The sequence below is a fragment of the Embiotoca jacksoni genome, unplaced genomic scaffold (genome assembly GCF_022577435.1).
Source record: "Embiotoca jacksoni isolate LCO1_2020_lvr unplaced genomic scaffold, fEmbJac1.0.p SCAF_87, whole genome shotgun sequence".
Classification (NCBI taxonomy): Eukaryota; Metazoa; Chordata; class Actinopteri; family Embiotocidae; genus Embiotoca; species Embiotoca jacksoni.
In genome coordinates, this window is record NW_027185444.1 from 216,745 (window position 1) to 231,006 (window position 14,262).

At 40.0% G+C, this 14,262-nt stretch overlaps 1 protein-coding gene across 16 annotated transcripts in view; it reads left to right on the plus strand.

Moving 5' to 3' along the window:
* kcnma1a (potassium large conductance calcium-activated channel, subfamily M, alpha member 1a) overlaps positions 1-14,262 on the plus strand; it is a 143,885-nt gene that overhangs the window by 87,323 nt on the left and 42,300 nt on the right. For 10 of the 16 annotated variants that reach the window (XM_069139916.1, XM_069139917.1, XM_069139905.1 and 7 more), the window contains exons 8-17: positions 515-685; positions 2,261-2,352; positions 7,913-8,023; positions 8,137-8,242; positions 8,620-8,702; positions 8,794-8,863; positions 10,297-10,452; positions 10,961-11,070; positions 11,259-11,327; positions 12,531-12,542. In XM_069139916.1, the coding sequence (XP_068996017.1) occupies positions 515-685; positions 2,261-2,352; positions 7,913-8,023; positions 8,137-8,242; positions 8,620-8,702; positions 8,794-8,863; positions 10,297-10,452; positions 10,961-11,070; positions 11,259-11,327; positions 12,531-12,542 (980 nt within the window). The remainder of the gene's footprint in view (positions 1-514; positions 686-2,260; positions 2,353-7,912; positions 8,024-8,136; positions 8,243-8,619; positions 8,703-8,793; positions 8,864-10,296; positions 10,453-10,960; positions 11,071-11,258; positions 11,328-12,530; positions 12,543-14,262) is intronic. The other 6 variants (XM_069139904.1, XM_069139918.1, XM_069139920.1 and 3 more) reach the window with 1 other exon arrangement.

Consider the following 14,262-nt stretch of genomic DNA (forward strand, 5'->3'; position numbering starts at 1 on the left):
GCTTAAATTAACATCCTATTTATCTAAGCATACAAATTATCCAGAAACAGATCACAGGTTGATACTACAATGTGTGTAAATATAATTACAAATTTGTTGGACTTCATATGACCCCATTTAAAAAAAAATTATTTAAAAGAAATTAAATTGAAGATCATTAGAAAGTAACATTGTCATATAAAAACAAAGGGTGGATCTCCTTCTGTACTGATCCAGGACTTAAGGACACATTAAATGCAACTTCATTATTTCTGGCCGGAGACCTTTCCTCCTTTGTGTTTTTGTAGCCCTTCCGAACACCTCATCAAGCATTAAACTGTTTGACCACTAGGTGGTAGTCAAAGCTCAATATTTAAAGAGTACACGAATCAAACTGGAATGAATACACAAACACTTGTAGCTGGATTTAATCAAATTTGAGGGACACTGTTTCTTTTTCCAAAACCCTGTTTATAAATTGGTGGTGAGAGTCCTGTCTAATCATCATTCTCTACTTCTCCTGTCTCCATTTAAGGTGGAAAACTCAGGGGATCCTTGGGAAAACTTCCAAAATTCCCAGTCACTATCCTATTGGGAATGTGTCTATCTGCTGATGGTGACGATGTCTACAGTGGGCTACGGGGATGTCTATGCAAAAACCACCTTGGGGCGGCTGTTTATGGTCTTCTTCATCCTGGGCGGTTTGGTAAAATCTGTCTTTTCTTTCTCCCTTATTCCCATTTTTTTTCCCCCTTTAAATCCTGCCTGTACCCATCAATAGATTGTGTGAGCCTTTTGTAAACTATTAGAAAAAGTACAAATGATTAAAGATTAATGTAAATGCTTATAGTTATGTACACTGTATGATAGGTTAGTATATTATTTTGAAATTGTTAGAGCAATGTTGCCTGTACCAGTACATACTATCTCTTTGTCACAGTGTAGTTGTATCCTTTTGTTTAGCCTACTGTATCTTGTCTACCGTAGTTACAGTTCTATGTGCTCCTCTGTCCTCTCCCCTACTGTGTCACTCCTGTATATGTTTGATTAGAGTATAAGCTTTTTGTCTGATAATGTTGTTATTGTTCTCTTAAAAGCAGTTGCGGTTTCAGGACACCCCTCCTTTCGTGTCTCCTCCCACAATTCCAACAAACACAGGGGCAGGGAGATGAGGCTTAGGCCGGCCTGACTGTTACCATAGCAACAGCAGCCTCCCACTTCCCTCCCTCTCACCCTCCTCTGATCTAGCGTCCTGTTGGGCTGCCACTAGTAGAGTAACTTAGCACACGAGCATGCATGGGTGCACACACCTGTAAGCACTCACACGCAGGACTGTACCTCCTTCATCTTCTGTTACAAAGAATGGAGGATTTAGCCAAATCACTGTCACTGTATTCTGTATTTGGACAGCTATCAGTATGCACTGATGACCTACAGCTGTGTGGATGTGTACCGTATTGTGGCCATGGTGATGGATGGTGTGTTTTTCTCAGTGCTGAGAGCTCTGGAAGTCTTTAGGCTAGTACCTTATAGCCTGCTTCCTATCAGCAGCAGTGGCTAAATAATGACTCCAGGCTGGAGGTATTTTAAAGCCAGGGATCACATCAAACTCACATAATGTCACATTATTCCCCGTAATGTATCAGTACATTTTTCCAAGCATGATTTAAGTGCGTAAGCTGAGATGAATGACGTCAGTGAGTATCCCAGCGTTAGTTGGTAAACTTAAACACAACCCTGTGCTTGGATAACCGGCTGTGAAACTTTGCAAAATGCATCCAGCTCATTTTCCAGCCCAACAAATGAGTCTTAATGTGTTTTGCAGCTGTGGACCATCAGGTGGGCCTATTCAAATCAACCTGCCAGATCATCTGTGTTTGTTGGACAAAACATGGCACATAGGTTTTTATACTCCCTCAGCTCAATTCTGCTCTCTTGAAAGGTTTTGGGTGCAATCACAGACTGACTATTCATCAGCTGTGACAAAATTCTTACCCGCTGACCAGATCTATTTCTAAAGCTTTATCGTTAAACACTGGGGCTATTTTTTCTCAATAGCAAATACACTATTTTTTTTTTTTTTATAAAGATCTCCCTCATTTTTCTGAAGTTCATCAAGTCTCTCCAGACAATGAGGGAGATTTTTCACTTGATTTCTAAAGCAAAGTAACATTTTCTTCTCTCCGAAATCTGGATTCATGCGGCAGTTTACCTACAACCCACTCTGCGGCGTATTAGTCTCTTTTTTAGTCTCTTCTTCTGTCTCCTATCTTCTCCTTAGGCCATGTTTGCCAGCTACGTCCCTGAAATCATAGAGTTAATAGGAAACCGCAAGAAATATGGTGGTTCCTATAGTGCGGTTAATGGGAGAAAGTAAGTATTCCAGATGGTTCTGCTGTTTTTCTGTGTGCGGTAGAACCCTCTCTGCATGCCTTTTTCTTTTTTCTGTTCCATGCATGTAGGCCATGTTTGCTCGCTACGTGCCAGAAATTGCTGCTCTCATCCTTAATCGGAAGAAATACGGAGGGAGTTATAACTCGACACGAGGCAGAAAGTAAGTTGAAATCCAGACAAGGTGTGGTTGTGTGACTCAAGTGCAACCCCTGACGTTTATAGTTTACTGGGGGTTAGTTTACCTTTTAGAGCTGTAATGTTTAAGTACAGTTAACGTAAAGTTACATTATGCCAAGTCACACTGCGTGACTGGAGACCTTGGCCATTAGGACACATGTCCATGCCCCTTTACTGTCACTCTTTCTCGCTCTGTCTTATTTTCTGTCTTTGTTCTAGATCTGCCTCTATCTGTCCTTCATTCAGAGCTTTCCTGAAGTCATTTGTGTGCAGTTCATTTTCTTTCTTTGTCCTCCTTGAAACATCCTGTGTTGCGCTTTAATTTCATTTGGAAAATAGAGCTTTCATGACTACCAGACTTTAGACTCGCAGCATACCAACCTGTGGTGCTTCTATGCAAGATACCTGTGCCCAATGCGTCTCAAGAAAACAGTCTTGCCAATAGGGATGAATTAGAATCCATCAAAATGAAATAGTCATGAAATCCCTACTATCCGCTTTTAAAGGATTTTCCCACAAGAAAATAGAACGAATAAACATCTGCAAGTGCATTATTATTGGTGGTCTTTTTAAGCATCATCAATCTCAATGACCATTGCAGGATACTATTTCTTTTTCTCTTGTTCATTTTTTTTGCATGTTTTATGGAGTTAATTTTCTTAAACAGCATCATATCTGGCATGTTCTCTATGACTGGCAGTCTTGTGGCTTTTTCATTGATTGCAAATACCTGATGAAAAAGTCATCCTTCCGCTGTCTGTCACCGCTAGCACATCGCATCATCAATGCTTGACATTACTCTGGCCCTGATCTTCAGTCAGCTCCCACACCCTGAATGCTGGATGCCTCGCTCCCATTGGAGGCTCTCAATTGCTTTTGGCTTGCTTTGCCTGCTTGGTTCTCGGTGCTCGCCTAGTTCTTGTGTTTGTGTGGTGGTGGTGGTGGAGTTTGTCTCCAGAGGCTCTCGTATTTATGAATATGTGTGATATGCCTTTCACAGCAGAGGCCCCCGTGTATTGTGAAGTACTGTATGTGTGACACTGTGGTCTTTTTACTGTGTGTACACAAGTATACCACAGTACTTATTGTTCAGTACTCTTCTCCTCCCCTCATGGCTCAAACCTTACAGATATTCAGCACACAGACTTCTTTTAATCCAGATCAGGTGTATCCAGAACAGGGAGGGTCGTCTTCTTCTCTTTCCTTCTTCTCTTTTCTTGTCATTTTCTGCAGCACTCAGCATCTGCTACTACATTTTCTTCTCTTTCGCACTCTGTTTTCTCTTTTCTAATCTTATTACTATCAGTTTCAGTCATTCTGTTCAAGGGGGCAGATTCTAGGGAGTCAGCAGCAGAACGAGGCATTAGGAAAAAAAAAAAAAGCCTTTGTTCAATAATGTTTGCCTGTCATAGAGATAAGATTGATGAAATGTTATGTTTGGCCAGTGACCTCAGCCCAGACTCACAGATGGGTGCTGAGAGAAGCCCTTGTCAAAACTGAGAATAGTTTCTCTCACACACTTTATTTTCTCCTTCCACACTCGCTTCCATCTCTCTTTCTGGTCAGGCATACAGTGCAAACATATGGTAACAATCAGAAGATACCCTCTGAACACAGGCTTTGAATGGCACCCGACTTTTGCGCAATCATTCAGATATGTATATGTAGGATCTGACACATATTTGAAACTGCTTTGTCGTGTGGGTTTAGGATTTTCATTGGTGTTTGGTGCATTATCATTTCGGAGCTGTCAGGACACAAAAATAGTCTTTCATGGAAATTAGATTAGGAGATTACAAGTATCTGACTGATTACAGCGCTTACAAACAATGAGGTCATAATACATTGTGAAGTACTTTACATGTAACCCTTATTTCGTCTCTATGCCTGGCTGCTGTCATTTAAAACAGGCTTTGAAGGTTATTTGGAAGTGAGAGGTACTCGCATCGGGTCCACGCTGGATTTCTGTTTCATGCTAGTGTTGCCTGTAGTATTCTGTGCAGTGTAGCATACACCCATGAGTGCAGTGACAGCCCTCGGCCTGCGTATGCTGATATAATAATGACAAGTGTTGCGTTCTGTTGGCGCCCACTGCACTTGGGGCTCTGTGGTTTCCATTATGAGTCTATGGTTTCCATTAGTCCCAACCCTCGACAGAGGGGGTTGGCACGGAAACTGACTTCAACCCTGGCTGAACTCTGACACACACCTCTTTGAAAGTCCTCTGTGAGGACTCCCAACTCGAGGCGTGCAGACCCAGAGACTCCTACACTATCAGGAATACACACATGCATATATTTGCATAATGGTAAAATATACACCTGGTTAAGTTTCCAAAGGACTTGCATATTATAGCAGAGTAAAGACAAAGCGCATTATATATTTGTTTAGCTTGTAACAGCTACTCATGGCCTTGTTAATTCTTGACATTAATTAAAATCAAAGTACCATCGATTACAACATCTTGTTGATGATTCTTTCACTAAGTTTCATCACTGACCTAAGGATTAGAGCAGTACAAAGTGAGTGACCTCTGTTGCTGATGTTTGAGCTCTCTGTTTGTTCATTTTGTATTCAGTGTGTCCCTGATGACATCCATGGATGTCTCCTTACTGCATGTTTTGTGTGCACGATCTGTAATACCCCTTTGCATTTAATGTGACTCTCTGCCACACTTTTTTTTGTTTTTGTTTTCTGGGTCGTTGTGTTTGGTTTTCTTGGAAAAGATCAGTACCCTTAAAGTGCTCTACTTTTTTGTTTTCATTTGATTTTTTTTTAAAAATTATATCTATCCAGTTTAAACTGTACTGTATAAGTTGACTAGAGGGGAGGAATATTGTTCTTGAAGCAATTATAAATGGTTGAATTACCTATGACATCCGTTGCCCATTTCCTGTTTAACAAGCTAATGATCTCAGTATTTAATTTAATGCCACTATTGGCCCTCAAGAAGGGGGAAAACTCAGTCGAGGCAGGACACGTTTAATGATGTCTATCAAGTGAATATATCCGTTCTAACTACAGAGACTGAAATTAGTGGTTGATCAGAGGAAGAAATAAAGTTTAATAGCGAATGGTTTGCTTGGCTAATAAAACCTATTCAGAGAAGCACAGCATCACGTGTGGACGCTGTGTGTGTGCACATGTTCTTTGGACATACCATGCACAAGGATTTACACTTTCAGGTTTGTGCTTTAGTGTATGTGCGTTTGACAGTCATAACCTAATGTTGAACCCACACAAACTATAACACGCCTTATAAATCTGTATATCCCCTCTACCCTTGGCGAGGGGCATCTGGATACTCAAATAGGAAAACATGAAATGAGAGACGTCTTGTGCCAAATACTGCTAGCTGCCCACAGACATCCCAGCTCATCAGTTTGTAAGACCACATGGCCCTTCGCTCGACTCTGGCCAACCATGCAATCACGTCTGCTCATTAGATTCTCTTAAAGACAGAGGCAACATCTGTGAAGACCATTATATCCTCCAACATCCACAAACTGTCATTCCCTCAATATGTCTGTCATATTACTTTGCCAAGTCCACTTCAGTTCAGCCCTACCCGGTCCATCTGGTACAGGGTGGGAGAACACTCAGTGATCTGGACTATGGTTCTCATCTAACGGCAATAAATATCTGTTTCCTTTAAACCTGCCAACCTGAGTCAGATTTCACTAATGTTCTATATACCATTTTAGATATAAACTTTTAAAGGTTAATGTGTTTGCCAGAGCTTCCTTTGGATGTATAAGATCATGATAATGGATGATTGAAGAAACCCTGTCATAACAAATCTGGTTGGATGATAAGAATTTACACAGTGAACAAGTAAGACAAAATCCTTTTTTTATTTTAGGAAAAAGTAACTTAATACACAGCGTTAATTGCAAAGTCAGCCAGTACCCGGGCACTCAAAACTTAAGTGGTTCGATTGTCTCCTGGCAAGTCAAGTTGTGAATACGACTATTGTCATGACACAGATTGCCTTCCAGGTCTCCATACGGTAATTAGAGTGTCTACCGAGTGTCCAGACTAATCCATGTCAATATAAGAGCTGGATTCTACTGAGCAGGGTTTGGCAATAAGACTTAACCCCAGCAGGGTCGCTCAGTTTACCGCAGTGCAAATTATGCTTGTGTAATTCAATTAAATCATACCCATTGAATGGTGATACTTAACGTGTTTTTTAATGACAGTAACTATTGCTACGTTTTATTGTATATATATTGTATAACAGTGATACAATAATCCTAAACAATTAAGATAACCAAAAAATAGTAAAGAAATAGTAAGGAAATGCAATATTTTCATTAACAGCTACTGGTACATAATGTGGGACGTAAAAGTATAACTCTCTGGTCCGGGACACAAAAATATGAAATTTACAGAAGCACCACAACTTTTTTGTTGAAACATGGCAGACATTTTGAATTGTCACAGTAGGGACAGCACAGGTGGATTAATGATGACTCGGTTCCATTAAGTGTCCCAGTAAGCCATGACAGTAAACCAGCATGCACAAAATCAGGACCTCCCCAAAGTGGAATGCAGCCATCATTAACAGACCTGTGCTTTCCCTACAATGACAAGACAAAATGTCTGCTGTGAAAAAGGTCCGTGACCCTCCAAACTGCCCAAAGTGAGCCTCATCTCAATGACATAAATATGAAGCTGACCTTTGAACTTCATTACTCCACAGCGAACTCAGAGGACAAACAGGGACGCATCCTCAAGCTCAAAACCGTTCCAAACTAACCTCTTACTTCCTTGCGGCAGTAATCAGCCCCGTGCAGCGTCTGACAGATCCCGCTGCTGTTATGCACCACTGAATCCTGCCATGGACCTGTCAGATCTGCTGAGGTCCTGTTTAGAATTTTTGTCAACCACAGGCCTCCAAATCATTTTGAGAGTTTTAGTAATGCTCTGTAAAAAAGCATGAGCATATTGATGTACATGTCTTTGTCAACATCCATTCAGCTCACAAAGGGGGTGGTTTGGCCAAAGGGACAATTTTTATATTGAGAACGGATGACAATCCAACCAGTGTGGGCTGTATGATTATATCTTAGATTTTCTAAAGTGGTTCAGAGTTGAGTGTTTGATTGCACTTGTCGTGCAGAATTTAACCACTTTCATTACATGGGGGGAAAATATTCACTTTTATGGCAAAAAAGTTATAATTCAGTTACTTGTTTGCTTTGAAAAGACATTTCTTGACATGTATATAGACTTTTTTCAGTCGATATTTGAGTTAGATGTTAGAGTGCTTTGGTCTGACTGATTATCTTTGGGAGACATGCCAGTGTCTGCAGTGATTTATGTTGCCCACTCAAGATGATTTCTTCCCCCCTTCCAGGCATATTGTGGTCTGTGGTCATATTACCCTCGAAAGTGTCTCCAACTTCCTCAAAGACTTCCTACACAAGGACAGGGATGATGTCAATGTTGAAATTGTTTTTCTCCATAAGTAAGTTAATTTTTTTTCTTTCTCACCACTTGTAGGTTAGCGGTCAACAACATAAAGTCTATGAAGTTATCCATACATGTGCTTACCCTTCTCCTTTTTTCTCTTTCTGCTAGTATTTCCCCTAATCTTGAGCTGGAAGCCTTGTTCAAGCGTCATTTTACTCAAGTAGAGTTCTACCAGGGATCTGTTCTCAACCCTCACGATCTAGCCCGTGTGAAGGTACCATTGGTGATGGAATCCTAGCGAGATATCACATAAAATGACAGACAGCCATTGTTGACTTGAAGTTTATATAAAATTTAACCGATCAGGAACAAAATTTTGCTTTAGCTCATTTACATTTAAGAAAATAATTTCAGTTGGTAAAGAGAGCCGAGGAAAAATGACTGGGAAGACAATTCGAGGTGCAATCAAAAAAGTTCAGAAGAGATATATAGAAGTCTGCGTTGTATTTGGTTGAGTTAAACCGACTAATTTATTTAGTCTGATATGAGAAAGACGATTTTGTTGGAAGCACTCAGTCGTGTTACTATGTACTGCCATGTACTTTAATGAATACTTGTTTTACAATTGTTTCCTGGGTCCTTTACACCTAGATCGAGTCAGCAGATGCCTGCTTAATACTGGCCAACAAATATTGTGCAGACCCTGATGCTGAAGATGCCTCCAACATCATGAGGTATTGCAACCCGCGGGACTTAGAAAACAGTGGTGACTGACGAGATGACGTGTTACATTTCCTTGTTCGATGTCTCTGCCTGTTTTTCAAGGGTCATTTCCATCAAGAATTACCATCCCAAGATCAGAATAATCACGCAGATGCTACAATATCACAATAAGGTAAGATGTCCTGTGATATGTGAGATTGCTTCACCTCATCTTGACTGCTCTCAAAACTCCCTCACAAGGCTGAAAGATAATGACAGCGGTTAATCCACAATGCTGCCCACTTAAGAGCTATGTGGTGCATTTAAGTACTTGGTTTTATTATCAGGTAATTCATAGAAACGCATCAATTGAGCGACCTCTTGAAGGGTCCACTCACTCTATTGCTCACATGCTCCTTAAGTATGAACCTCAGTGAGAAATATTAGATCAGTACTTAAGATAGCAGCAGGTATTCCTTGAGAAAAACCTGAGCTGGATATTGTAAGACACTTTCCAACGTGCGTGTGCATCATGGTATCTGTGCATTTCATATAACATGATACCTTGTACAAATATGGATTTTTTTTTTTTTTTTTAATTTTTATTGCTAACATTGATGTCTGTCATGAAAGTTAAATAAGTTACTATGTGGCTTAACTTTGACTTTGAATTGTTACACTCATTGATACTTGCACTGGAGCACCAATTGACACTATAACTGACCAATGTAGGGTTTTTATGTTTTATACTAGAGATTTTGCAAAATATTCCTTTTCTAAAAACGTAATCAAGTCTCCACTGTTGCCTGACAACTGCCCAGAGTTCATCTTGAAATGTATGTATGTCGCCTGGCAACTTAGTAAATCAATCCAGGCCAGCTGGCTGTTTCCACTGGTATTTCCGTCTTTGCGCGACCATAAGCTAAGGTAACCAGCTGCTGGTTGTAGCGTTTTATTTAACGGAGATACAAAAGTATTATTGATCCTCCAATTTGCACTTCCTTTTTAAATTGAAACAAATGTGTTAATTAATGAATTTTGGATAGGTTGCTCGCCGGGTTTTGATACCGTTGAACACAGCCAGGCTAGCTCGCCGTGTATCTGTTTTGTATCCGTATCCAGTGTCTGTGCCACCCTGCTAACTCTACCGATATGAGCATGGTATCAACCTTTGTATTTCCCATAATGTTGAATTATTCCTTTACCAGCTCAGCGTGTAGGATTCTTGGGGATCCTTTGGCAGAAATGAAATATAATACTCATAATTATGTTTTAATTAGTATTTAATTACATGAAACTAAGGTGTTTTCATGACCTTAGAATGAGGCCCTCAAATCTACGTAGGAGGCAGTGCATCATGCTGCACCGCCATTTTTCTACAGTACCCAGAAGGGACAAACCAAACTCTGGCTCGATTGGACCTTTTGCGTTATTGTTTTTTTTTGTTTTTGTTTTTCTGCCCCTGTAGATTCTCTTACATGCTTGGAATGAAAGAGTGAGTTTAGGGGTGTTTAGTTGGCTCACCACTAGATGCCAGTAAATCCCACACGCTGCTACTTTAAGAAACACCACTCCTGTGCAGAGTTTTCTGTGTTTTGTGACCTCTCTGTTTGTCATGTGATGAAGGCCCATCTGCTGAACATTCCGAGCTGGAACTGGAAGGAAGGTGACGATGCTATCTGCCTGGCGGAGCTGAAAGCGGGCTTCATTGCCCAGAGTTGTCTGGCCCAGGGCCTGTCCACCATGCTAGCCAACCTCTTCTCCATGAGGTCCTTCATTGAGGTAACACAGAGGACAAGATTAACTGTCTGAGTCTGTCTTTCTGAACAGACTGAAGTAATATGGACGAATTAATTCTCACATTGCATTTTTGTACGAGATGATATATTAAGGGATTAGAGGAGAAGTTAACACAAGTGGATGTAGTAGGTTCTCTGCTGACAGATGGACCAGATCTATCAAACTGTACATTCCCTGGGAAATGTTGACATCTTTGTCCAGAGAAAGACTTCCATTAGTGTGTTTTCAGTCATTCTGGCATGTCATATTTTATTGTGACATTTCATGTGGAATCTGTTCAGTGTTTCTGTGGCTCAGAATTGAAGAGGTGCTTGCCTCTATCAAAGAACTGTTCTCATGTCATAAAGATGATGGAGCAGCTTATAATGACCAGACTGATGTTGTGCGGTGGAACATCTGCAGACCACATTGGGCCGCATTTGGAAGTTGGCTTTTTTTCGACTTTTTTTTTATCCTGACATGTGACATTTCCATGCTTGTTTTTTGTCAGATTGAGGAGGACACATGGCAGAAGTATTACCTTGAAGGAGTGGCTAATGAGATGTACACAGAGTATTTGTCCAGTGCCTTTGTAGGCCTCTCCTTCCCCACCATCTGCGAGTAAGTATCACTCTTCCCACACTCAGCAAGTCCACTGTCAATGGTAGGTAGTTATGAATTTTGAAGTGAAGATAGAAAGACTAAAAGAAGGACTGTGGGGACGTTAGGATGTGAATTTCAAAGTGTTTGAACACATCAGTCTTCTGCTTATACACTGCTCTTCTCTAATGAGTGCACTTGTCTTACAGGCTGTGTTACGTGAAGCTGAAGCTGTTGCTTATTGCCATTGAATACAAGTCTGAGCAGAGAGAGAGCAGGTTTGTATAGTGGACCTTTCTTCCTGTAACATCAAGTACAACTGTGCTAACAGTGAGCTACTGTGTGATTTGCTTGAAGTGGATCTTCCAATGAATATCTGATATTTTCTCCTCAAGTCCTTTTTGCTGCTATGATCACAGTTGATATTCATAACATGTTTGATATCATGAACTTGATGCACATTTGATGGATAGCATGCCTGTACGAGTAACCTTTTAAAGTTGATACTCTAAAGACTACATTTCTTTCTTGATTGCACAAAGGCTTAGGACACACAAATAGAAAACACTTACAGAGCACATACAGTATCTCTTCCAGTGTTATCTCGATTTTTATATTTACATAGTAGAAGAGTTTTAGAAATGTTTTTGTCTGCATTTTAGTTTGCCGTAACATCTAAAATGAGCAGAAATATTCCCAAAATCGCCATGTTAATAAATGCGAGGTAACTACGCACTCTTTCATCAGATACTTTTACTAAACCTTGCAATTTTGCTGGAATATTGTCATGTCATGTCTTTCCTCAACTTGATTCTACCATGTCCCTGTTCAGTCTGTATGGTTACCACTAACTGCACATCAGTGTTGGGTCTATCACCAATAACAACGCAAAGCACTATTTTTTCAGTGATCTTTATTACCAAATCCAACCCACCCTTCCCCATTCACGTGTGTCAAATGTTTCTGTGTACTGCCAAAGCTGCATGGTAAATGACATTTTCAGATAGTCAATTTGATTTTAGTTCCTGAAATAGCTTTATATTAACAAAGTAATATTTTGACTTGATGTAAATTCAAGTTGATGTTAATTTATTGTACCTTATCTTTCCAAGTGGGCAAATTTTATATTTGTCTTTGTGTTATCGTTGCCTTATATCTGTCAATCAAATTGATTATTTTGGCTGACTTTTAATGTATTGCTACAGAATTCTATGCCATTTTATGCACATGTCAAAGATTAACTACTTGCAAACCTTTTAATACTATAACCTTTGTGGTAGTCGTATAACAATCATTTTTAGGTGCAAGGACCTCAGCATCAGACACGCTGTGTTGTATGTCTGCGCAGAGTTGCATCACATGCTGCCATATAAGGTGTAGCTTGTAAATAGGCAGAGAAACATTAGCAAAAGTTATATTCTCCACTTCTTTTATGTTCATGATGACTGTTTGATTTGAGATTTTTTTCTTGTTGTTTGCAGAAGCCGAAAGCGGTATGCCCTCTACCTTATCTTACTTCCAAAGTTCCACCCAATCTCCACCGCTTTAAAGCTTCTGACTTTGGGAGTTTCCCCAAGGATATTTTTCCAAACACTATCTCAAAGGCCTCCTTTTTTCTAACTTGTTTTTTTATGGTGTCCCTTGTGCTTAATGCACTAACTTCTTTGCAGGCAGAGAGAGGAAAGATAAATTGGACTTGTTTGTAGAAGTGCTGTTTCTTTGTCTTTGCTGTTGTCGGTGTACCAAGGCCAAACACTCACCCTCTCCATATCTACCTCTTATTTGATCTTTTCAGTTTTGTCCTTAACCAAATCCTTTGCTTAGTTTATTTCTCTCACTTTCAGTTCTTTTTCAGTGTTGCGCAGTTGTTACTCGACTGTATGTTAGCTTTGACAAGCTACGTATTCCACTCATTGATGTTTTTAAATCATTGCCAGAGCAGTACTCGGTGGTTCTTTGCCTCAGAATCATTGCGGAGTTTGTATATCTTTGACATCAGATGTGGTGTCTTCAAACACTGATAATCTGTTGGTCTACATTTTGGATTTGATCTTGAAATAAATTGACTGATTATCTGCCAGTGCTGTAGGCAGTGGCTGCTATAACAGCATGTTTTTTCTCCATGGTTTTATGGCACCTCACCAATCTTTGTTTTTTCTAATCATTTCACACACTAGGAAAGGCATGGAGCTGTTAAATTTGGATAGATTCATCCAAACTGAAGTTTACTTTACGTGGCCCACATTTCACTTTTGCATTCCATCACCCTTTCATGTACTCAGTGCTAAATGTGTTATCCATCTGTGCATGTATGTGCGTCTGCGTACGTGTGATTACCTTCAGAGGGAGAGTTGTGCGTGAATGTGTGTGTGCATTTTTGTGTGTTTCAACCACCACGTACAGTCATGCTCGTTCGTCTCTCGAGTAGATGTTCTTAAGTGAGGTCACTTCCTGTCAGTTTGGTGTTTGAGAAACAATCCAACTGCACAGAAGTTACTGCAACCGTCTGCATCTACGTATCTGTCCCTATACCTGTACTGCGGTGGCTATGCCTTTCTGTTCTGATTATTGTCCTCTTCATGCTGTTTGGTAACTGCATGCTATGACACTATCACCGAAGGTGTTTGATGCTTGCCTTGTTGCTCACAATATGAGGTTTTTGATGCATTTGAAGCTTCTATTCACCAGTTTGCACCCGACTGAAGAAAAATGTCTTGGATAGACACACCTGTAAAATCTCAGATTTGGGCAGCAATGTGTGTGTCTTAATTTGATTGGTTTCTTTCTTTTTTTATTTTCTCTAAAGAGCATGCCAGGTGTGATGCCTGTTTAATTCTCTGGGGGCCATTCAATCTGAGTGAATGTTACATGCTATTTTACTTCTTGCAGTGTGGAAAGAAAAAAATCTGATCTGCATGACTGGTGCAATTTGATCACATGCTAATATGGATTCAATTGCTCCCTTAATATTTTTCTTTATTTTCTCCAATGTAACCTTTTGCAGAGCTCAGAGGAAAGATGTAGCATGATAGATGCTCTCTTTCTTAGAAGTACTATCTCACTTCTGCCCTGAGATTTGTCAGATAACATACTCTTTCAAAATGAAGTCCTAAAATGCCAAAGAATGGTTATTTTAAATACGCAGATTTCAATCAAGTTGCCAAGAAGTCATTGCCCAAACCCTGATTGTATTTTTCTTTTTAATTATTGTCA